Below are 25951 nucleotides of genomic sequence, written 5' to 3'. Positions count from 1 at the left end.
TCCAAACAGTATTGTAAAAAAATGTTTTAAATTAGGTTCCCCAAAAACTTGTCTGCCATTTTGTCAGTCCAAAGTATGTGAACATCAAAAATAAATAAATAAATAAACAAATAACACATAATATGTAGCTACTGTAAAAAAAATAGTTTATACTGTTACTTACAAGTGCATGGCAATCTTTAAAGACATCGCTTCTGATGATGTTACACCGTTTTTCAGCCCTGATTCTCCGATGTGGATACTCTATACAACAGTCTATTATGTTCACATCTATCACATCTAGACAATCAGCTTTCACCTTCCAGCTTTTCCCAAATTCCTTTGAATCCGTCACCACTTCTCCATTGTGCTTCATGAAGTCATTGTCTGCATTGCCATCAAAGTTTCCACACAGTCCACACACCTTGCCCTGTCATAGAGGTCATGTGGATGTTTAGGTGAGTAGGCACAAAAGGTACAAAGTTCTTATGTATGAGTGAACCTTTAAGGAATGCATACCTTTAATTTGGGATCGAGTTGGAGCATCAGAGTTGTTTTATTGTCCCAGATTAAGTTCAAAAGACCTTTGACCTCTATGATAATATACAACCCCACAAAATGGATTTGATATTTGGATTCAGTGTCATTGCTTTCAGTTATTTTTTTTACTCCATCTTCAGATAAACTTATCTCATATTCCTGCAGGATTTGAATAGTGATTACCACAAGATTCTTCATAACTCTAATACATGAAATTGGATATTGACATTATTGCAAAATTTTGCATTTTACATTTTTAAAAATGTCTATAAATGTATACATTAGTGATATTATTGCTGCATGTCACACACATTTACATACTACATTAATGTTTTTGTTTGATATATGAAATAATCTCACCCCAAAGATGAGACTGATTGACTTGCAGAAGGTGCCGGTGGTCTCACAGACTTTGTTCTCTGTGATAAGGTGGAAGGAGGGAGTCTGGTTCACATTGCAATAATCCTAAAGGGGTTACACACAGTAACATATCAGGCAGTAAAGAAGCTGACACAGGGATGACTAAACACTTAATACTTTTACAAGTTGAAATACATGTTCACTGCATTATTTGACTTTTTTCATTTATCCTTTTCTAAAAAAAAAAAAAAAAGAATAACTTTTAAAAAAAAAAATACTTGTTTTGAAATAATAAAAAGAACAGCTGCATCAGTATGGATTCATTAAATAACAGAATGGTTTAATTAAATGTAGTTTGGTAAAAAGTACAATATTATTCTTTAGAATTTAATATTTGAATTATATTTAAATCAATATTTGAATAATATTTAGTAGTAAATCCAAAAATGTCCAAAAATAAAAATACATATACTTGACAAATGTATATACTTAAGTGTAAAAAAATGTATATACTTAAAGGTGCCATTGAATTGAAAATTGAATTTACCTTGGCATAGTTGAATAACAAGAGCTCAGTATATGGAAATGACATACAGTGAGTCTCAAACACCATTGTTTCCTCCTTCTTATGTAAATCTCATTTGTTTAAAAGACCTCCGAAGAACAGGCGAATCTCAACATAACACCGACTGTGATGCAACAATTGGGATCATTAATATGTACGCCCCCAATATTTGCATATGCCAGCCCATGTTCAAGGCATTAGACAAGGGCAGCCAGTATTAACGTCTGGATCTGTGCACAGCTGAATCATCAGACTAGGTAAGCAAACAAGGACAATAGCGAAAAATGGTAGATGGAGCGATAATAACTGACATGATCCATGATATAATATTTTTAGTGATATTTGTAAATTGTCTTTCTAAATGTTTCGTTAGCATGTTGCTAATGTACTGTTAAATGTGGTTAAAGTTACCATCGTTTCTTACTGTATTCACGGAGACCAAAGCCGTCATTATTGTAAATTTTTAAACACTTGCAGTCTGTATAATTCATCAACAAATCTTCATTCTTTATAAATCTCTCCAACAGTGTGTATTGTTAGCTTTAGCCACGGAGCACATCCTCAAACTCATTCAGAATCAAATGTTAACATCCAAATAAATACTATACTGACATAATCTGATGCATGCATGCAGTATGCATGACGAACACTTTGTAAAGATCCATTTTGAGGGTTATATTAGCTGTGTGAACTTTGTTTATGCAATGTATAATTAGTCGTGAGCTCGGGGGCGGGAAGCGCGAGCATTTAAAGGGGAAGTAGCTGAATCGGCGCATTTATAATCATGCCCCAAAATAAGGCAGTTAAAAAAAAATCTATGGGGCATTTTGAGCTGAAACTTCAAAGACACATTCAGGGGACACCATAGACTTATATTACATCTTGTGAAAAAGCATTCTAGGGCACCTTTAATGCATATATAAGTACAGTAGCAAAGAAAAAAACTTAGTTACTGTTCAACACTGAGCAACAGACAAACATACATGGGCTAAGGTTTGATTGCAGTCTCCGCGGAAGGAATATGTCTTGCCATCAAAAGTCTTGAAATGACCTTCACCGTAGATGGTACAGGTGCCATAGCATTTCCTTGTTGTACAATCCCACTTCCCGTTTCTGCATGTGCTGAAATATAGAACATATACAAATTATTACCAAATTATTATCATTACTAATATCAGTTTTTAATTTTTGTAATGCATGAGACGCTGCAAAAGACACAAGTGCAATAAAAAAATGTCCATCTAGCATGTGTTTATAGAAAAACAATGGAAAAGTAGCATAGTGGAATGGAAAAATGGGTTCTGTGTAAAATGCCAGCAGCGTGACAAGGCACTGAGCATCTTTTTCACGCTAGGAGCTTGGCTTTTTTTTCCTCACAGCCGAGAATTTTCAGCTTTGGATAAAATGCAGCACTTGTCACTGTCACTTTTTTATCCAGGCATCCAATCACAGTGGAGGAAGGGTAGGACAAATACCACACCAACAATCAGTCACATCCTACTTGGACAAAGAGTGAACAACAATGGAGAAGTTAATATTGTTTGTCTCCAAGTATTCATGTCTGTACCAGATGCAATTCCCAGACCAACACCAATATTGATATGAAAAATAATGCTAAAAGAAACATTTCATTCCTGATGCATCTGCCACATTATAAATAGTTTATAAATGCTTCTTATTACAAGTATAGGAAGATGTCTGGTGCATGCACCTCATACGCGGATCAACAGTGCTTGTGAGAGATGGAGCAGCACTTACTGCAAACTGATCACAAGCTAAAATCGCAATTTCAGAAAGAGCTTTATTGCCAGGCATGTTTACACATACTAGGAATTTGTTTTAGTGACAGAAGCTCCACAGTGCAACAGAGTGACAGTGACAAAACAAGACACATAATTAAAAGAATAATATACAAATATACAATATAGACAAAGTGCAAAAAAAGCAAAAAACAATATATAATAATGTCAATTTGTATGTACAGTTATGATGTGTGCAAATTTGAAATATACATAAGTGTTTTAAGTAAATAATGTATAACAGCTTTGTGTGTTCCGTGTTTGTCAAGTGTTCATGAGATGGATTGCTTGAGGGAAGATACTGTTCCTGTGTCTGGTCGTTCTGGTGCTCAGAGCTCTGTAGCGTCGACCAGATGGCAACAGTTCAAAGAGGGAGTGTGCTGGATGTGAGGGGTCCAGAGTGATTTTCTTTGCCCTTTTTCTCACTGTGGATAAGTACAGTTCTTGGAGAGTGGGGAGGTTTGTACCCAGGGGCGGAGCCAGACATTGTAAACATTCGGGGCTTAGCCCAAATCTATTTTGTCCAATGACATTTTAATTTTGTTAACAGCTTTTCTGACATGAAAGGAGCTTTGTGATAGTATATTTGAGTAAAGTTCAATAAGCTACATTATTTTCCACTGGAATTTGCAAAACTATTTGGGTGTACCTCCTCTAGGGGGGTCTGGAGGCATGCTCCCCCATAAGAAAATTTTGTACATTTTAAAGGGATAGTTCACCCAAAAATGAAAATGTGATGTTTATCTGCTAACCCCCAGCGCATCCAAGATGTAGGTGTCTTTGTTTCTTCAGTAGAACACAAATTATGATTTTTAAAATGCAACCGCTGCCGTCTGTCAGTCGTATAATGCAAGTCAGCGGGAACTTGGACTATAAGAGTAAATAAAACACGACAGACAAATCCAAATTAAACCCTGCGGCTCATGACGACACATTGATGCGCATATACTTCAATGAGAGCGAGACATCACTGCCACTGTCAGAGCGCGATCAGACCTTACTAATGAGTGCTGCACGCATTTGGACATAGTGGTGTATTAGAGGTAAAAAATTATATAAATACTGTTCGGTTTATCACACAAACCGATCGTTTAGTTTCTTAAGACATCAATGTGTCGTCACGAGCCGCAGGGTTTAATTTGGACTTTAATTTGGACTAAGCAAGTTTTATTTACTGTTATTGTAGAAGTTCCCATCCACTAGCATTATTTGACTGACAGACAGCAACTGTTGGAGTTAAAAATCATCATTTGTGTTCTACTTAAGAAACAAAGACACCTACATCTTGGATGCTCTGGGGGTAAGCAGATAAACATCACATTTTCATTTTTGGGTGGACTATCCCTTTAAGGTTAAATGCATCAATCTGGTGCACTTTGAGAGCTCAAAACTGAGAGCTTAAGCCCATGTACAGTGTGCAAATTGACCAAAGAAACAGCATTGACTTGTACCTGGACATGAAAGAGGGTTCAAACATCTTTTTAGCTGTGATATAGTCTCAGTCTAGGATGCCAAACAATTATTAATAAAATAATAATATAATAATGTTTTAGGTATAATTATTCATAAGACAGTAATATATATATATATATATATATATATATATATATATATATATATATATATATATATATATATATATAAATATTAGTGACTTTACACAAAAGTATAGGGAAATTACAATACTAGTTTGTACTAATTTCTAAGATAAATCATTGAGCTTTTACTTTGATCACCAGATCAGCTGATCGCGTGAGCAAAATATACTTATCTTTAAAACACGCAGCACAAACAGACAGTGTACTTAATCGCTGTATTTTGCTGTTTTATAAAGGCACAAAGCCATATCACGGTTTCGATTTTAGTTCTTTGGCAAAATATAATGTAGAGACCATTTAGGCTATGTATGTTTTAAATTTTCAGTTCATTATGAAATGGTGGTGGCGGCACAGGGTCATTAATGGGAAACACTGAATGAATGTTTACCTGACACATGTGCTAAAGTTGCCATATATCATAACAAAAACCCTTCAACCAGACCGAAAGAGTGTCTCGAGGCCTGCCGTTGCTCTGAGTGAGTGACAGGAGGCGTGGCTCTGTACTGAGTGAGTGACAGGAGGCGTGGCTCTGTACAACTGCGGTGTGCGTGACCTTGCTGCCGGAGAGAAGAGAGAGAAAGTGCTGCCGGTGTAACATACATACTTTAATAGAGAGATATGTTTAGAAAAATTATATTTTGACAGCACAGTTAAGTAACCTCAAACCTGAAAGGTTCAGGGCTTTTGGAAAAACATTCGGGGCTCCAGCCCCTTTAGCCCACCCCTAGCGCCGAGCCTGGTTGTACCAATGATTCTCTCAGCAGACCGGACTACCCTCTGTAGCCTTCTGAGGTCAGATTTGGTAGCTGAGCTGAACCAGACGGTAATTGAAGTGCAGAGGATGGATTCAATGATGGCAGGGTAAAACTGTTTCAGCAGCACCTCTGGTAGGTTGAACTTCCTCAGCTGGTGAAGGAAGTACAACCTCTGCTGGGCCTTTTTCACAATGGACTCAATGTGGTTGTCCCACTTCAGGTTATGGGAGATGGTGGTGCCCAGGAACCTGAATGACTCCACTGCAGTCACAGTCCTGTTCATGATGGTGAGTGGGGGGAGAGAAGGGGGGTTTCTCCTGAAGTCCACAATCATCTCCACTGTCTTGAGCGTGTTGAGCTCCAGGTTGTTAAGACTGCACCAGACAGCCAGCTGTTCAACCGCCAGTCTGTAAGCAGACTCATCACCGTCCTGGATGAGGCTGATCAGTGTGGTGTCATCCGCAAACTTCAGGAGCTTGACAGAGGGGTCTTTAGAGGTGCAGTCATTGATGTACAGGGAGAAGAGCAGTGGGGAGAGGACACAGCCTTGAGGGGCGCCGGTGCTGGATGAGAATTTTCCCAGCCTCACTAGTTGCTGCCTGTCTGTCAGGAAGCTGGTGATCCACTGACAGACAGAGGTGGGCAAGGAGAGCTAAGTTAATTTGGGCTGGAGGAGTGATGGGATGATGGTGTTAAAAGCAGAGCTGAAGTCCACAAACCGGATCCTCACATAAGACCCTGGTCTGTTCAAATGCTGGAGAACATAATGCAGTCCCATATTGACTGCATCATCCACAGACCTGTTTGCTCGGTAAGCAAACTGCAGGGGGTCCAGTAAGGGTCCAGTGATGTCCTTCAGAAAATCCAGAACCAGTCTTTCAAATGACTTAATGGCCATAGATGTTAGAGCCACAGGTCTGTAGTCATTTACTCCAGTAATTTTGGGTTTTCTTTGGGACGGGGATGATGGTGGAGCGTTTGAAGCATGAGGGGACAGCTCCAGTGATCTGTTGAAGATCTGTGTGAAGATGGGGGCCAGCTGGTCAGCGCAGGTTTTCAGACAGGCTGGTGAAACGCTGTCTGGGCCTGGTGCCTTTCTTCTCTTGTTCTTTCTGTAGACCTGGTGCACGTCATCTTCACTGAACCGAAGTGGAGGAGTGGAGTAGAGGAGGGTTGTTGGAGGTGTTAATGATGATTTTTCAAACCTGCAATAAAACTCGTTCAGATCGTCTGCCAGTTGTTGATTCTCCACAGAGCTGGGGGATGGTGTCTTGTAGTTGGTGATGACTTTCAGACCTTTCCACACTGAAGGTGTGTCATTAGAAGAAAACTGATTCTGAAGCTTATCAGAATAATTCCTCTTTGCCACTCTGATCTCCTTTTCCAGTGTGTATTTGGCCTGTTTGTACAAGACTCTGTCCCCATTTCTGCGAGCATCTTCTTTGGCCTGACGGAGCTGGCTGAGTTTTGCAGTGAACCAGGGTTGTTTGTTGTTGTAAGTTAAATGAGTCCATGTAGGAGTGCACAAATCGTCACAGAAACTGATATATGATGTAACAGTCTCTGTGAGCCTGTCCAGATTGGTGGCAGCAGCTTCAAAAACACTCCAATCAGTCCATTTGAAACAGACTTGTAAAGCCCACTTTGGTTCGATTTTATTTCAATAGTGCAGCCCTACCTCTTTCTATTTCTGATGTACTCCAAATGCTAAATTACAGAATTTGTCACTGTAGTAGTTGTAGAGGTAGCAGTATATGTTTCTGTTGTTGTACTGTAGTAGCACAGTATATACAAAAGTCACTGGAGAGGACAGGAATACACTGTTGGAGTGTTCATAGATTTAACTCCCTGAGGTCTGAAAACGCGCCGGCGCGTTTTGCAGGATTTTTTTCACATTGCAGCAAAACAGACTTAAAATACTCCGTCATTTCTTGTCATAGAGACATAAGTAATATATCAATTGAAACTATAGAATGTCTTCTTTTATTTGTGTACACTCAGAGTAAAAACACAATGTTGTGCTTTTTGTAAAATAAAGAAAACTAACATGATGCGTGATCTCTCGTCTCCCTCTGAACGAAGACCAATCTGATAGTTCTCAGAAAATGAACTGTAACTTATACTAATGACAAAAAAATGACACTTGCGTCTAAAGAAACGTTGAAATGTCAGGTTTTAAATCGTGCAAGTCAAATCGAAAACAGACATTCTGTGTTTATGTAATCTGTATGAAAAGAGAGCCATGTCAGAAGTCTGTGATTCAGCTCATTATCCGCTGATGCGGCCACACCCACGGAGCCAGCGCAATACATGCATTCATTGTCTCAATCGTGTATTTATTGTCTTGAAAAGTGTTTATTTTGATGTTAAAGCAATGGTTAGCGATCTCTAGAAGACATGCCATTAGTTCCTAGTTCCTTTTCTTCTTTATATCAATTTGTGGCCTAAAGGTGTACAGAGAGGGCCCTCCGGCTGCAAGTATGAATTGAAAACACCATTCCTGAAATGTCCTCTTCTTCTTTAGAATAATTTGTGGACTAAAGGTGTACAGAGAGCACCCTCCGGCTGCAAGTATGAATTGAAAACACAGTATCCAGCACTCATAGTGATGACAATAAATATTACTTCTCAGTATTGAAAACTGACATAAATATATAAGAATCCATCAATATTTCTCCAAATGTGCATGCTTTTAATTTAACGCCAGGAGAAACAGGAGCGAGCGAGAGAGAGAAGGACTACTGGCTGCCACACTCCTGGAGACCTGCTGAACTGCTGGAGTGAATCACGATATTCTTTATGACTGTTTTTGTGCCTGTGTAATTGTATTAATAAAGCAGCCAGTAGTCACAGCCGACCCTTGTCGTCTTCCTTCTTTGCATTACGAACTCTGTTACATGCTGTTTATGATGAGCTGAGACATTATTACAGAGGGTTTTTTTCACAGCCTACCTGACTGAAAGGCCTCATTAATATGCAAGACATTTCAGGTCATTATTATGTGATTCTTTTGTCTTCTCAGGTGTAAATGGCCCATTATTCATGCAGATTCACGCCTCCACGCATACTGTGTTTCTTGACAAAAAGTGTCTTACAAAAACTAAATCAATATATTGTTTTATATGAAGGAGTAGGCAGCATAATTTTACATAATTCTGAAGCAAAAACTCTAGTCTACAACCAATACCCAAAAGTCTTGTGAACACAGATTTAATATAATTTTTTTGGCCTTATTTCAGTGACTTAAGTTTTTTATTTTTTCAATAACCATACATAAACATTATTCCTTCAAAAATACAAACATGTACATACATGTTCCTCACATATTATGGTAGCCTAGTTTGTGCTGAATACAGTGTAATGACACTTTTGTCATTTATATGTTTATGATCAACTGAAAAAAGCACAAATGTCAGGGCATGTCAAAACTTCTCCAAGCCACAAATCAGCCTAAGACTCCAGATGGTTAAATAAAGCTTTTGATACAACTGATGTAATTCAAAAGATATGGTTAAGAAATTATCTTGAGAATAGATATCTGTACCACAGTTCGTAAATACGGGAAGAAGGAGGCGGGAACCGGCGAACATTCAACATAACTTTAATTCCAAAATAAACAAACACAAAACGAAAGTAATGCAGGCACTATCCGCTAGCTGCCTGTCTCCTGAACACACTGTAAAAAACGCGGTCTCTGTAGTTGCCACAAGTTCCAAAAATGGCATCAAAAACAAACTGGTGCAGTATGGACCACGAAACTTAATAAATAGTGCTCCAGCCAATAACCGACAAGCAGCTTCAATACGCATTTTAAATGCGTGTTCATGACTGTTTCAGGAAGCACGGAAGGGAGGGGGAGGAGGAGGAGGAGGAGGAGAGAGGGTCTAGCTAGCCTCTGTTTTATTTGACAACACTTCGAACGTCAACAGGAAGTTACTCCACCCAGGATCACTTAGAGCACCTTTAAGGAAATCAAGGTAAGGTAAGTGATGCAAACTGTTTGCAAAGTTTGTTGCGCATAACCCGCATTTTGAAGGGCAATTCGAGACCTCAAAGCACCCCTCTCTACATGTGCCAGGTGTCTGATCCACTACAAGAAGTGAACTGTTTGTCACTTATTGCAGCCTTCTACTCTCAACTACTTTTAAGGCAAGGTGCATCTCAAATGATTTTAAAGTGGGAAGACAAAAATGGCTGCAAAAAATAAATTAATTAAACAAATTAATCCTTTTGTACTAGAATTAAAATTATTCATTATTTTTTTATGATATACAACATAGACATCTCTGTTAACATCTTACAAAATGCAGTTCAGTGTTTCATGACCCTTTAATAATATTGTAAAAAATGGGTTATCTATGATGATTGAGTGTCTGACTCACCAAATGTTACAGTCCTCTAGAACTGACATCCCGGGTAAATAGTTGATTCCATTGTGGGTACAGGGGCAGTTTTCCCTCTTCACACACCCACCTTTCCCATCAGCCAGAAGGTCATCTGGACACACACAGTCTGATACACACCCTGTGCTCACCTACAGACAAAACAAATCAAGAAGGACCAGCATCAGTACAATATCATGTTCCCTGCAAGATTTGCTGTTTCATGTTATCAATGCATTATAAATAAATTATTTTATCAAAAGTTTGGGATCGGTAAGATTTTTTATGTTTTTAAAAGAAGTTTCGTCTGCTCACCAAGGCTGCATTTATTTCATTAAAAACACAGTAAAATCAGTAATACTGTGAAATATTATTACAATTTAAAGTAACTGTTTTCTATTTGAATATGTTTTAAAATGTAAGTTATTCCTGTGTTGGCAAAGCTGAATTTTCAGCATCATTACTCCAGTCTTCAGTGTCACATGATCCTTCAGAAATCATTCTAATATGCTGATCTGCTGCTCAATAAACATTTATTGTGTACAATTGTTTTTTTCTGGATTCTTTGATGAATAGAAAGTTCAAAAGAATGTTTATTCGAAATATAACATTATAAATGCCTTTACAGTCGCTTTTGATCAATTTATGTATCCTTGCTGAATAAAAGTATTAACAAGTATTATCTTTAATTTCTTTAAAAAAAATAAATAAATAAATAAAAATTGCTGTTCTTTTGAACTTTCTATTCATCAAGGAATCCTGAAAAAAAAACTGTTTTTAACATTGATAATAATCAGAATTGTTTCTTAAGCTGCAAATAAGCATATTAGAATGATTTCTGAAGGATCATGTGACACTGAAGACTGGAGTAACGATGCTGAAAATTCAGCTTTGATCACATGAGTAAATTACATTTTAAAACATATTCAAATAGAAAACAGAAATAGAACATTTATTTTAAATTGTAATAATATTTCACAATATCACTGTTTTTACTGTATTTTAATTAAATAAATGCAGCCTTGGTGAGCATAAGAGACTTCTTTTAAAAACATTAAAAATCTTACCAATCTCAAACCTTTGAACAGTAGTGTATATACGGTATATATATATATATATATATATATATATATATATATATATATATATATATATATATATATATATAATATTTCATCCTGTTATTCTCATCTAACCATCCATCCTAACTCACACAATTGTTGGGGTCTTGCATCTCACATGTCCTCTGACACTCCGCCCCTTTGTGCCCTTGTTCATAAATTGAGCAGTTGAATAAGACCATTGGAGCTTTGCAGTCTAAAACTGAAAAGCACATGAATGAGGATCAGAATACTTGTACATCATACCAATGTTTCTGTATCTCGGTGACATCTCAGATTTTTATTTGGCAGGTGGTACTACGGAAGAGCTGTTTATGGCTCACCTCTACTTTGGCACTCTAATTTGCCAAGGTAACAAGTGCTGTAATATGACAAAACCATCAAGAGTTACAATAGTGCTTTTATCAATAATAAATTATGTGTCAATAATAATTTATGTTGAACTAGTATTTTTACCATTTAACACCATTATTGTAGATTAATCCTAATGGCTTTATGACCTGGTCCCCATAGTAACATGGACACTTCTCAGGAAGTACACAGCTGTCTTCTTCATTAAGATATGTTCCCTCAGAACACACACAGCCATCTACAGGTGTGAAGGATACTTGACAGGTGTAATGTGAGAGAGAGCGGCAGGTGTTGTCACAGCTGGTCACGTTGTAGGAGTACTTCATGTTCTTTGAACACTTCAGTTCATATCCTGTGCAGACAAACAAATACACTTTTGACGTTTCTTTTGAGAAGGTGATTCAAACACATGTTATTATAGATAATAAAAATATAGTTTTCAAGCTGTACATTACATTTCATGCCATACATATAAACAAATAAATACGTATGAAGTTCTCACCACAGACTTCTCGATCCATCCAGCCCTTGAGAACGACTCCTTTGGCAGCACATGCGTGGGCATAGGTGGACAGGGCCGCACACATACAATTCTTAATATCAGCACACTTACATGTGTCATAGACGCACCGCTGGAGTGGATGAAACCCAAATTACAAAAAGAGTGCTTTAAATTTGTATATCATATTTCACGTAGAATACCATTTTGTGCAAAAACACTCACTTGGTAGTAAGTCTCAGGACATATTTCTGAATGACATGGTGAAAAGACTCCGCTCTGGTTATTAAGACGGGAACACCAGGCTTTAGCAAGTGTCTCTGAATGGAAAGAATAAAACACTCTAGATTTTAACTCTGACAAGAATGAATATATCCTGTAGTATCTCAAATAATATAAATAAAAAATATCAGGCTGGGATTTTTTTTGCATATTACAACACAGTCTTTATTTATCCTATGCTTATTCATATATCCTTTTAAATCCCTGTTATCAGTGCATGTTGTATCAATGTTAATAAAACTGAGTACCTCTGTCCACATTCATGCTGCAGGGGTTGTCAAATGTGTTTTGAATATCTGGACAGCGGTATGGGTAGTTTTTCCATATGTTGACAAATGTTGTTGATGTGCCCTCTGTAATGCCCGATTCCTTTTTAAAGTCATCTTTTTGCATGCCATTAAAGTTTCCACACAAACCTGAAAAAAGGAAGGTGTAGAATCGAAGGAATTTAAACAGAAAAAAACACTTATTACCTGTGTCTATATTATACATGTTGTTTAACAAGTTATTTCTTAAAATATGGGTGCTGTAGGTGGAGTTAGGGATATTACAAGACAAATCTTCTTTACTAACCACTCATTTTCCCTTTCTCTTCAGTGCTGGCTACAATATACAACTGCATGATTGGTTTCAACTGGATCTTTAGACGAAGACTCTTCAAATCAGCAATAATGAAGGAGGAAGAGGGCTTGAAGATGCTCACAGGACCTGCGACAATTAAATGTGTGGTTAAGACACAAAACAGAACATCTAGGCAACAGTGCATTTTGTTAATGCTAACATACAGGATATCTACATTTGTAAAGGAAAGGAAAAGCATAGAATTTTCTGAACTTAAAGGTGCTCTATGTAAGAATGACAGCTAGTGGTTGAAATGGGTACTGCAATCCAAATTCAAAATATTGTTTGCCCCGCCCTCCTCGCCGCTCTCGCGGGTTGCCAGTCTGAAGACACGCAACAGGAGCGAGCTCAACTGACGTTGGAAGGCGAGGAGACTTACACACTGTAAGATAATTAGTTGATTTATTGATTTATGATAAGTTTATATCGCATTTTAATATGTTCCAGTTCATAGAGATTTTTAGATGGATGCTGAGGCTTTTTAGGTCAGGTAGAATCTGTGATCTCTGACCCATTTTGTTTGCTGACTTCCATGGCAATTCGCTGTGTTTTCCACCAACTGGCAGTCCGGGAATGGCAAAATACTATTGGGTAAATTGGCAATGTGCAGTCTTGCACAGACCAAAACAAAAACAGACATTCCAACACGGAACTCACATTTCAAAGTAAAATAACTGGCTGTAGCAATGGTTTTCAGAGAAACGACGCATAAGTGAACATTTCGGCATGTTTAATAAATATCTGCAAACATATTATGGTATTTTTATGCTTTAGTACAGTCAAAAACTTACATGGAGCACCTTTAAAATGCATTTAATTATGTTTAATTTTATGTTTATCATGCTAATAGTATAACAATTTCCAATTTTAGACAACCCACCTCTGGTAACAGGAAGCTTAAATGGGCTGTTTCCATTTTGTGTCACAACTCCACTGGAGGAAAAACTAATCTGTTTTGTTTGTAAAATGTTAGTGAAGTATGCTGTATATATGCACTTTGCTGAAATCAAGTCTGTCATTCTGAACAATATTCGTTGGATCTCTTAGAAAAACTATTTTAGTTATTTGAAATTTGAATAAAGAAAACACATCAAGTAATTAAAAATTAAGAAAATTAAACCCAGTACTTACAGTGGCATTTGGGATGACAAGGATAACTGTATTTAGACATGTGTCTGTTCGGCCTTGATTTCTCGGATTACACTTTGCCAGATTTCCCACGACAGCAATATCACTGTTGTTAGATTGCTGGAATAAAAAAAAGAACTGTAAGTAAGTACATCTAAATTATATAATGTGTATTATATTCAGGGGCTTGGCAACCTTTAAATTGTCCCCACTTTCCTGATTGTTACACAAACAATGTGAATAAAAATACTATTGACTTTCATTTATCTCATGCTGACAGAAAATATCAGTGGATCATCTGCTATCCTGACAGACCTTAGTGAGGATGTAGTCACAGTTGCCGCTAAAGGTGAAGCTCTTTCCATCATAAGTGGTGACGTGAGACCCTCCCACAACAGAGCAGATTCCGGGACATTCCCGGTTTGTACAGTTCCAGTGTCCCGCGACACACACACTGACACAATATCACAGCAGTGTTAGGAAATTCTGTCAAATGGCTGATGCATGTTTGTGTGTTCTGTTATAACTAACTCACCATGTTTTACAAGCTTGTTCGTTTGACTCTCCTGGTGAGAATGTTTCACCATTGTACTCACATGGGCACTTGTCCACAGGAATACAACCATTGTGACCGATGTCATCCTCAACAGTACCTTTACAAAAAGTAGATGTGCCATTTTTATTAAGAACATAATAAAAAAATTCGAATTTTTAAGAGATAGTTCACCCCCAAAAATTCTGACATCTTTTACTAACCCTCAAGTTGTTCCAAATGTGTTTGTGTTTCCTTCTTTAATTAAATACATAAGAAGATATTTTGAGGTCTGAAGTCTTTAAAAAAAAAAATCTTCTTTTTTATACCATGGAAGTCAATGAGGACCAGCAACTTACCCACATTCTTCAAAATATTGTCTGTTGTGTTTAGCAGAAGAAACTCATACATGTTTGAAACAACTTGAGGGAGAAATGAAGCAGCTCCCACTTTAAAAGCTGAAGCTGCTGTTTATGGGCCCCAAACTATATGGTTTATTATTTGTACATGTCTTTTAAATGTATAGTTATGTTACTATTTTTTGGTTGCATCAAGGACATAAACAAAGACCAGTGCAGTTTGGCTTCTCTAGCCAGTTAGCTAAATTCTATTGCATACTTCAACAAATGCTAACAAACACCAACAACTTCTATGTTCATAGACAAACAGTTGTCCATGCTATAAATTAAACGATACCTTTACAAAATTGCTACTACTCAGTCATGTATTTGGCTACAGTAAAGCTTTAATCAGGATAAAACCGTATATTGAAATCTAACATAAACAGCAGTAACATGTACAAGTGACAGCATATCTAAACACTTTGACACAAATACAAACGGAAACACTTACCATTCATAAACGTCCTTTAAAAACCGTGCTTGCAGAGGTTCTGCTTGACCCTCTTCATCATTACTGCTATCTATTATTGATACGGCAATATTAACGCCATTATAAAGAACCTCAGGGATGACATGTTTTTGTAGGCCAACCCGGAAGTTAGCGGCGCACGGGTTCCCTCGATCGAAAGCCCATGCATTTTTCCCATAGACTTTTGGAAAATCGCAAAAAATAAGCTCTGTGTTTAACAAAGGGTTATGACAATTACACGTTTTGTCTATCAAGATAATCAATACAACATTTATACATTTGAAGCCTAAATAAAGTGGTCAGATATAAAATGCTAACAGTAGGCTATAAACGGACTACAGCACACCATGATCAACGTCACCACCGCCAAGCTTCCTCAAACTTTATTTATTTAAAAAACAACTTTATTTAAAAACAGATTAGGATTATGATCTGCGCTGTGTATGAATACTTATCCACTTTTTCATTAGAAATGCTGTCCAAATGTCATGTTTGTCATGATGACGTCTAAAGTCCCCGACAAAGTAAGTAGTTCCTTTTAGCAACTTGTTATCAACCGCTGTTTTTAAGACACAATAAAGGTTTTAAAAAAAAATCAAAAGCGGGTTATAACCAGTGTGTTTAATGTCATAGATAAAAACTAGAAAATATTTAGAGGCTTTGTTTACCACAGACCTTATTTCAGGCGATTTAACAAAAACCCATTCAAAAAATGCATAGACTTTACGGCGTTGGATCCGGAAGTCCTAAAATACTAACTCGCTTCCGGGTTTTGCATACAAAAACACTCATCCCTGAGGTACTCTATTTACATTTCCACTGAAGCAAATGTAACAACTAATGGTAAGGGGCGTGGCTTTTCCGGACACTTCAGCGAATCACAATATACTGGGCCAGCTAACCAATCTGAGCCCATTGCGTATTTCGGAGGGAGTGTTATCATAGAACCAGGAAGTCAAATCGGCCATTCAAATGACAATGGAAACAGCGGTGTAGAATAAAGGTCAAATATATGAAAAATACACTTTTTTTTTTTTTTTTTAAACAAAGCATTAAGACATGTTAAACTGGGCCCCATAAACACAATCAAGCCTAGAAAAAACTAATGAACCACCCCTTTAAACTCTGCTTGCAGCTGATGTAATACTTGAAGCATGATAAGCATATTCTTGCAAGGAGAAGCTTCATGTGAAAATAGACCCATCGATCTGCTTAATCTAGGTGCAGAAAACCTCCCCCATCATTTCTCACCTTCAGGGCAGAAACAGCCGTCCACACAATGTTCTTTACAAAGCAGGGCTGCGTCTGGATCTGAGCAGGTGTTCTTGCACGGACCACCACACTCCAGGTATTGCATGTTTAGAGGACATGACTTTGCTGCTCCACAGAACAAAAGAAATAGCATTTCACAAAATATCTATCTATCTATCATTTGAATTTGTTTAGAGCCGAGTCTATCATACTCACAACAGAGCTGGTCTGTTCTCCATGTTCCTGGTTTTCCTCCAGCATGTGTGCACTGTCGTGAAATCTCCGTGAGCGTGTTGCAGAGACAGTCGTGATTGCCGTAACATTGACACAAATCGTCTACACAGGCTTTTTCATATGAACCCATGTCCATCACATTAAAACAGTTACTAAACCCTGGACTGCTGAGATGCTGCTGGCAAATGCTTGTCTATAATATATATTTAAAAAAAATCAGAAAAAAACTCTGGTTATTTTGAATAACATCTCTTTTTCATCTTTATATTGAGTATATCAAAAAATATCAATACCAATGTTCCAAATATAAAACAATTAAAAATGAAATATTTATTGTTTACGTCATGAAATTCAGGCACAGTTCCAAAATCTGTTAAAATTATAACAACTTTTTAAGTTTTGTATCATAATACCTGGTTTGCGCACTGATCATTAGGATGAATACTAATGTCCTCACATGATTCAATTGGAGACACTTTCCATTTGGCCACATTAAAACCTATACAAATTAAATGTTTTGATAACATATTAAATTATGATTCGATAAATTACTTTTGATTTTATCAAAATGAGATTTACCTTTGTCAAATGAATCATCAGTCTTGTTGCCGTTGAAGTTTCCACAAACTCCACAGGTCTTGCCTTGGTACTTTTCTGAAAGTTCAATCTGGTGAACATCATATTGTAAAATACAATTATTAGGTGACTGAGGTCTTATTGTGTCACAAATATAAGTAACACTTTATTTCACTTATGTCCACTTTAGACATTCTGCTTACTATAAATAACTTTGCAACTACATGTCTGGTCAACTACTAGTCATTAAAATATTAGTAGACTGTTTGCTTAATATCTGCTAACACTATTTTTTTAATGCTTTTTATGCAGACATTCTACTGACTATAAGTAGCCTAACTTTTCAGTCTACTAATTCTTGGTAACACTTTACAATAAGGTTCATTAGTTAAACATTAGTTAATGTATTAACAAACATGAACTAACCATGAGCAATACATTTGTTACTGTCAGGTATGGTGGTGGAGGAATGATGAGGACTCAATTGCAGTGAGGATGGGTTTTTATTAAATGAATAAAAATAAAACGCAACAAAAACTACCCCGTGGGGAAAAACAGACTTGACAAAAACTTGACTAGACTTGGCTACAAGAGGGAAACATCCAATAACGAAACACAAGGAGATTAAATAGGAGAGCAAACAAGGCAGTTAATGAGGGAGGACAGGTGGGGCAAATCAACCAATAATCAGGTAACAAGATGGGTGGTGTCAAGACAATAGACATGAGAGCACATGGCACAAAGAAACACATGACGAGCCATGTGCTCACAACAAACATAACAAAAACACAAGCACATGGCCAATGAAGACAAATCACAAGCCATGTGCTTACACAAGACCAGACATGAACACGCAACTATGAAAACTCATAAGCCACGTGTTCACACAAAAACAAGACAACATGAGAGCACGCAGCCCGTGAAACACAGACTGCGTGCTACACAACACAAGACAAACTATGGAGTCAAATTAATGCCTTAAAGTTTTGCACAAAAATAAAGTTTTGCAAAACACAAAAAAGAATTGAGCTATAAAAAAATGTTTTGCAAACAAAAATAAAGAATTGCAAAGGAAAATAAAATACTGAGCGGAAAAAAAAATAAGTTTTGCAAACAAAAATAATAAATTGCAAAATAAAATAAAGTAGTGCAAAAATAAAAATATAATCAATTACAAAAATCAATGACAGCTGTAATCCTATTTTATCTTTGCCACATATTTTTCATGCTCAAACCTACAAAATCATACGCTCATTTTATTCTGCGTTTCAGTCAAGCGCGCGCTCACGATGCCGGTTTTCTTTTGCGCTGCACTGTTCTGTGCGGTTCTCTTTATGGCACTGGTTTGACGTGGGGGTGGAGTCAAGAAACGGGGCACGCCCCCGCGAAATACATTGGAAGGGAACGTAATCGGCGACAGGTGAAATAATTCTTTGACATGGTGAAAAATAATGCATGGTTTGTTTTTGTTGGTTTGTTTAGCATATGTTGTCACCGATTACGACCCCCTCCAATGCATTTCTTATAGTAATATGACCCGTTGCGCTCTGTCTCACTGCCTGTATCCACTTTTGTGTCCTTAAACATTCGTTTTTTGGGGTCGACTGCTTATAAAAACGTATTTCTGTTTTTTTTTAGCTTGTTAGCTGTACACCTTGTCACACAGCAGCTTTTAGGCATTGTTCTGTTTATTGTAATGAGTCAGAAAAGACAAGAAGGCAGCCTCACGCAATACAAAGTCAATGGAGACGGTTGGATTGTTTGTCCCCCCGGTGGGCGTGGTTTTCAGATTATAATAAATGCGCTCTGTCTCTATGCTTGATCTGATCTGGGTAGCGTTTCCCAAAAGCATCGTAAGCCTAAGTTGATCGTAGCTCCATTGGTTTCCAAAAGCTTATGATGCTTTTGGGAAACGCTGCCCTGTTCTGTTGCGATCTGCGTCTCCTGCCGATGACGTGTTTCGCGGGGGCGTGCCCCCGTTTCTTGACTCCACCCCCACGTTAAACCAGTGCCATAAAGAGATCCGCACAGAAAAGTGCAGCACAAAAGAAAACCGGTATCGTGAGCGCACGCTGGACTGAAACGCAGAATAAAATGAGCGTTGCAAATGATTTAGTAGGTTTGAGCATGAAAAATATGTGGCAAAGATAAAATAGGATTACAGCTGTCATTGATTTTTGTAATTGATTATATTTTTATTTTTGCACTACTTTATTTTATTTTGCAATTTATTATTTTTGTTTGCAAAACTTATTTTTTTTCCACTCAATATTTTATTTTCCTTTGCAATTCTTTATTTTTGTTTGCAAAACATTTTTTTATAGCTCAATTCTTTTTTGTGTTTTACAAAACTTTATTTTTGTGCAAAACTTTAAGGCATTAATTTGACTCCATAACAAACACAACATGAAAGCACGCGGCAGGTGGAAACAAACCACGTGCTACACAAAACATGACAATACAAGAGCGCCTGGCCGATAAGAAACATGATACAAGAACGCGCAGCAAGTGAAAGAACACTCGACCGTGCGCTCACAATAAAGACAGGACTGGGAGCGCGAGTGTCCGAATCCCGACACAAACCCGAACCCAAACTAGACATGAGTGCCGCAGGGGCGTAAATCGCGGGGGGGACAGGGGGGTCATGACCCCCCCTATCTGAGTGCTGTCCCCCCCAAAAAATATATAATTAATAACCACGCTAAGTATTGTACATAAATTATATAAACTTAAAATAATTATGTAAGTAGTGAAGCAATACAAACGCAAACGGGCGTTGTAAGTTTAGAAATATTTTGAGTCACCCCTCCCTTGCCTCACAGTGGTTTGGTCCACCGCGCACGTCACACTCGCTTGTGTGTTGATTCTGTAGAAGTCCGGCGGCGCCGGCGGGAGAGAATAGTTCTACAGACAGATGAGTTCCAGTAAGTCGGCTCTCAAGGCTATATTATTCAAAAACATCGGATGAAGTGATTATTTTTACTGTTGTGTGTTCGGTTATGCTCAGTGTGTATTCACAAAGAATAAAAGGGACTTTGGTATTCATCGTATTTTGGTGACTTGGTTGTAAACAACTTCAAAAAAAAAAAAAAAAAAAAGTTTAAATATAATATATATATATATATATATATATATATATATATATATATAAATATATATTATAAGATTTTGAAGAATATTTTGGCCAATTTAGTCAGTTTTTTCATTGAACCAAAGAGAAACAATGAGCATAATGGCAGTCTCCATGCTACACTAATAATAGTAGGTTTTCTTCTGTGTAACATTACATATATTCTTTATAAGTAAAATTTTGGCTGTTATTTGTGTCCCCTTCAAAAATTGCTCTTAAGAAATTTTATGTTTATTGTCCCCCCCTACTGTCAGATGAAATTTACGCCCCTGGAGTGCCGGGATCCGAACGCCACTCTCCCAACATGAAACAAGAACACAAGAGACCGTACGCTCACACAAAAACAGGGCAAGATCGGGAGTGTCAGGGGTCTGTCACGAAACCAACAAATAGACATAAGTGACAGAACCCTGACAGTTACTGTATTTACTAATCTTTGTTCATTGTTTGTTCATGTTAGTTCACAGTGCATTAACGTTAATGTTAACAAGATTTTAATAATACATTAGTAAATGTTAAAATTAAAATTAATGAAGATTAATAAATGATGTATAAGTGCAGTTCATTATTCGTTTATGTTAACTAATGTAGTTAACTAATGTTAACTAATGAACCTTGTAAATGTTACCTAATTCTCTAATTAGAGGTATGTAGTTGTAAAGACACTTATAGTTAGCAGAATGTCTAAAGTGGACTATGGAAATAAATTGTAACTCAAATATAACACTAAGCTTATACATGAACAGAGAAGCATACCAATAAAGATTGGTCCTTCTCCCAAAAGACGGTCACATCATGTTTAATAGAGACCTTAACACTTGATGCGCTCAGCTTGACAGCAATTCCATTCATATAGGTTGAATTATACAACCTGTTAGTGCAATAAAAAAATTATTCAACAAAAGAAAGTGAAATCTTTGTTTTTAGAAATTATAATACAAAATAATGGATGCAGTGTTGAGTTTAGTTAAAAAAAAAGAAAGAAAAAAAAAACTCACACTTTGTTGTCCATGAAGATGTTTTTGTTGGTGAGTTCAATGTTTGTCCCCAGAAGACTTATTTTGATTTTGTTGAAAGTGACTGAGTTATTTACAAAGCTTCTTTGCATTTGTATGGTAAATTCAGAACTATCAATGCTATTGCACAACTCAGCCAGAATGTATTCGCATGTGTTTGGCACTTGAAAGAAATGACCATCAAATGTTCTGAAGTGAAAATTTCCCCACGTACTGCAGATCGTGTATTGATGTTCAGGATTTGGTTTAACTGAAGCAAGAGAGAAGGTTATAAATGTGTGATCTATAATAATGAATACTAAACCAAGACTGAAAAGGTAGTTTCAGTGATTTAAAAACAAACAAACAAACAAAAAAAATTAAGGACTTTATACCTTCAGTTGTGATTCTTATGCCAGGGAACACTAAAAATAGAAGACAAAGAGGAACAAAGCTGTTTGAATTATAAAGAGAGTGTACACACACACTCACACACACACACACACACACACACACAGGGAGTGTTTTTTCCCGTTTACAGAACTTATACATTTTTTTATAACTTATTTAATTTTTTAACTTTAAAAGTTGTCACCTTTTATAGCGTTTTGCGTCTGCTGATACTGAAATTAATATGGATACCTGCTTACCTTATTTGTTTTTGACTTGGTTAAATATTCACATTCTTTATCGTTTGCAGGGAAGAGAAGCTATTTTATCCCATTGAGTGTTTTCACTTCAGTTTTGTAGAATTCCGTTCACAATGTTGATGTGGTTACCATGAAAACAGTGTCACGCGCTGCTGCTTCAGCCATCATATGGTAGAATATGTCCAAATAAAATCAATCCTATTCTACTTACGGAACGTACGCGGCGCCAGTTTCGTTTTTTTTTTTTTTTTCTTAAGTTGAATAAAGGTGTAGGACATACAGCGTAAGCATTTTGAAGAATGCGGAAAGCAGAAGTACGTTCAAGGCGATCATTTGTTTATATAAAGCATATACGTATTTTTTTTTTTTTTAGAAAATGACCGATCATTTCGCTAGATAAGACCCTTATTCCTCGTCTGGTATCGTTTAAAGCCCTTTGAAGCTGCACTGAAACTGTAATTTTGACCTTCAACCATCTGGAGGCCACTGAAGTCCACTATAAGGAGAATAATCCTGGAATGTTTTCATCAAAAACCTTAATTTTTTTTCGACTGATGAAAGAAAGACATGAACATCTTGGATGACATGGGGGTGAGTAAATTATCAGGAAAAGTTTATTTAAAAGAGGACTAATCCTTTAATACTGGCATGCCCCAAGGCTCAGTTTTGGGCCCTCTTCTATTATTATTATACCTATTTATACCTATAAATTATATTTTTCATAAATTCAGTATAAATTTCCATTGTTATGTTGATGACACTCAGATCTATTTGTCTTCAAAGCCTAACTCAACACTACCACCTTTTTTATCTTTTGGCTTGTGTATTTAAAATGAAAGCATTGTTTAGGCTACATGATTATTGATTGTTTCTCCTTCCCTTCAGATTATGAGTCTGGGTGTCATCCTTGACAGTATTTGAAGCACATGTAAATAACATTACATAATTGCCGCCGTATTGTCTTTGACAAAATATTAAAATAATTAAAAATATACCTATGGAAGCCTATGGAAAAAAAATATAATTCTGTAAGTCATAACAATGAGAAACTTTCTCGTAATTATGACTTAGCATCTCATTATATTGAGAAAGTTTCTCATAATAATGACTTAGTATGTCAGAATAATGAGAATATTTCTCGTAATTATGACTTAGTTTCAATATTATTAATAACAATATTATGATATTAATATTATTGTCTTACTTTCTTATAGGTTGTGATACTTTTACCTACAATTACTTAATTAAAAATGTGTATTAAAATTCCCCTAATTAGTGCCTGTAATACATTAAACACATGAAATGACAAAATGAAATATTTACCAGTTACTGTTCGGTTCATTACAGAATCTGTTATGGCATCTCCATAATCTTTAAACATAAAAGACAGGGAAATAGTTAAAATAATATTGTGCATTGTAAAATTAGAACAAAACAGATTACAGTTAACCTGCTTGTATGGACTGCAGCCCCACCAGCAGAATGACCCATCTCAGCATCCACACATACAAACACACATTTTGATCAAATAATACGCCATTAATAGCGGTTCACCTCTGCAATTTGGTACGTTTGCATTCATATCACAAGCGAACTGTACTGCACTTGAACCGCACCCTAGACCACCCTTTTTTTAAGCGGACCTGGGTACGCTTCGCGGGTGCGCACCCAAGTTCAGAAGACTGTGTTCACATCACCCAAACATACCGAACTCTGACGTCAATGCTGTTCAGCCAATCAAGTTTGAGGACTGAAACTAACTGTTATATAACAGTGCATCAACAGTAGTGCATGATCTTGATGAAAATTAACCATACACATATGTTTCCATTGGCACACATATAGAAATACATAATTTCCAGTCTTTACATTTTTGGTTGCCACTAGTGTTTTAGTCAAGACTACCTAAACCAAGACTAAGACTTTGAGGTGCTGAGACCAAGACATGACCAGACCAGCACTCCTTAAATTCATTAAAAAAATCTACATTTACTGCCTGAGAAATGTCTTATATTTTATCAATAAATACAATTAGAATAATAAGACTCAATATAGAGAGATTACCAATTAAATCACTAACAATAAAATTCATATTTGCATTGCAGAGGTGGCACAGAAATTGGTACAATAACAACATGCATACATAATGTTGAGATTATATTTTAAAAATAAAATTGTGTTTATTGAACGTTTGTATAAAATCAATATCACGTTTGCAATTGTGCTCATATTTGTGAAAACAGCTCTCTTGGCTTTGTGATATTGCTCAAATATATGTTATAATTTGAAAAACAAATCAAGATGGGTGTCATCCTTGACATTATTTGAAGCACATGTAAATAACATTACATAATTGCCGCCGTATTGTCTTTGACAAAATATTAATCATCTTTAACCATCTCTTACCGCCAATAATACTGTTATCCTTGTAGATGCATTAGTTAGTGTACATATTGTATTGACTATTTTCTTTAACTCTCTTCTCAGTGGTGTTTCACAAAAGTTTCTTAATAAACTTGAAAAGGTCCAGAATTTCGAAGCTCAGATCATTACACAAACACCTTCCATTGAGCATGTTTCCAGTTCTTAGACAACTCTATTGGTTTCCAGTTAAATACCAGAATCAATTTAACATTTTACTTTTTATTTACATTTACTCTTCAATTTAGTTTTATCACCTCCGTTATCTTCTCCAAGTTTTTTCATCTACCCAATCCCTTAGATCTTCCGTTTCTATAATTCTTGTTACACCTTCTGTACATTTGACTACCATGGGATATAGAGATTTTAGATGTACTGCTTCAAGTCTTTGGAACACCTTACCTCAAGACAAACATTATAGTGCTAGTATTTACATTTTTAAATCACGTCTTAAAACCCTTCTTTTTAGAACTTTTTGTGTTGTGTGGTATACATTATATATATATATATATATATATATATATATATATATATATATATTTTTTTTTTTTTTTTATTGTACTTGTAAGGTGTCCTTGAGTGTCTTTAAAATGTGCCCATAAATAAAATGTATTCTTCTTATTACTATTATTTACACATTGAATCAAATTAATATGGAATGAGAATAAAGGAAGTATTTAAATATTTGTTTTATTGTTTTTTCAACTTCTTTTATGTTATTCATTTATTATTGTCTTCCTTTCTTATAGGTTGTGATACTTTTACCTACAATTACTTAATTAAAAATGTGTATTAAAATTCCCCTAATTAGTGCCTGTAATACATTAATGAAATATTTACCAGTTACTGTTCGGTTCATTACAGAATCTGTTATGGCTTCTCCATAATCTGGAATAAAGTCTTTAAACATAAAAGACAGGGAAATAGTTAAAATAATATTGTGCATTGTAAAATGAGAACAAAACAGATTACAGTCAGCTAACCTGCTTGTATGGACTGCAGCCCCACCAGCAGAATGACCCATCTCAGCATCCACATTTGGGACATCATCACAGTCCCCATGGAGACAACCATCCTGATGAGCTAATGTGAGCTTTCTGTAAGCACTTGTCTTTTTATAGTGGATTTTAATTTTCTTTGGAAGTTGGTAGTTTGTCATCAGAAGGTGGAACCCATCTTATGCATTACCATGGGATTCTATCTTTTAATCTAACGCTAAATGTCCAGAATAAACAACATTGAGCACATTTACATGCACAACAGTAAGCTAATAGCTGACAAATATCAGCTTATTAAAAAACCAGTTTTCCCC

The 25951-nt window shown here is 36.3% G+C and overlaps 1 protein-coding gene across 1 annotated transcript in view; it reads right to left on the bottom strand.

Moving 5' to 3' along the window:
• The window catches only part of LOC137015600 (mucin-2), a 41088-nt gene extending 15375 nt beyond the window's left edge, over window positions 1-25713 (bottom strand). The window contains exons 1-25 of the mRNA XM_067380647.1: window positions 25623-25713; window positions 25487-25539; window positions 22692-22704; window positions 21572-21887; window positions 21330-21444; window positions 17447-17534; window positions 17281-17366; window positions 16850-17060; window positions 16634-16759; window positions 14516-14633; window positions 14296-14434; window positions 13984-14100; window positions 13733-13802; window positions 12805-12939; window positions 12480-12647; window positions 12175-12269; window positions 11953-12082; window positions 11556-11802; window positions 11423-11460; window positions 11192-11295; window positions 9979-10130; window positions 2428-2566; window positions 880-984; window positions 499-678; window positions 164-409 (exon numbers count right to left, since the gene is read on the bottom strand). Coding sequence (XP_067236748.1) covers window positions 164-409; window positions 499-678; window positions 880-984; window positions 2428-2566; window positions 9979-10130; window positions 11192-11295; window positions 11423-11460; window positions 11556-11802; window positions 11953-12082; window positions 12175-12269; window positions 12480-12647; window positions 12805-12939; window positions 13733-13802; window positions 13984-14100; window positions 14296-14434; window positions 14516-14633; window positions 16634-16759; window positions 16850-17060; window positions 17281-17366; window positions 17447-17534; window positions 21330-21444; window positions 21572-21887; window positions 22692-22704; window positions 25487-25539; window positions 25623-25713 — 3282 coding nt within the window. The remainder of the gene's footprint in view (window positions 1-163; window positions 410-498; window positions 679-879; window positions 985-2427; window positions 2567-9978; window positions 10131-11191; window positions 11296-11422; window positions 11461-11555; window positions 11803-11952; window positions 12083-12174; window positions 12270-12479; window positions 12648-12804; window positions 12940-13732; window positions 13803-13983; window positions 14101-14295; window positions 14435-14515; window positions 14634-16633; window positions 16760-16849; window positions 17061-17280; window positions 17367-17446; window positions 17535-21329; window positions 21445-21571; window positions 21888-22691; window positions 22705-25486; window positions 25540-25622) is intronic.
• Window positions 25714-25951: the final 238 nt, after the last annotated feature.

Source organism: Chanodichthys erythropterus, chromosome 24 (assembly GCF_024489055.1).
Source record: "Chanodichthys erythropterus isolate Z2021 chromosome 24, ASM2448905v1, whole genome shotgun sequence".
Classification (NCBI taxonomy): Eukaryota; Metazoa; Chordata; class Actinopteri; order Cypriniformes; family Xenocyprididae; genus Chanodichthys; species Chanodichthys erythropterus.
The sequence above is the reverse complement of the archived record's forward strand: the minus strand, read 5'-3'. Positions and strand labels throughout refer to the sequence as shown.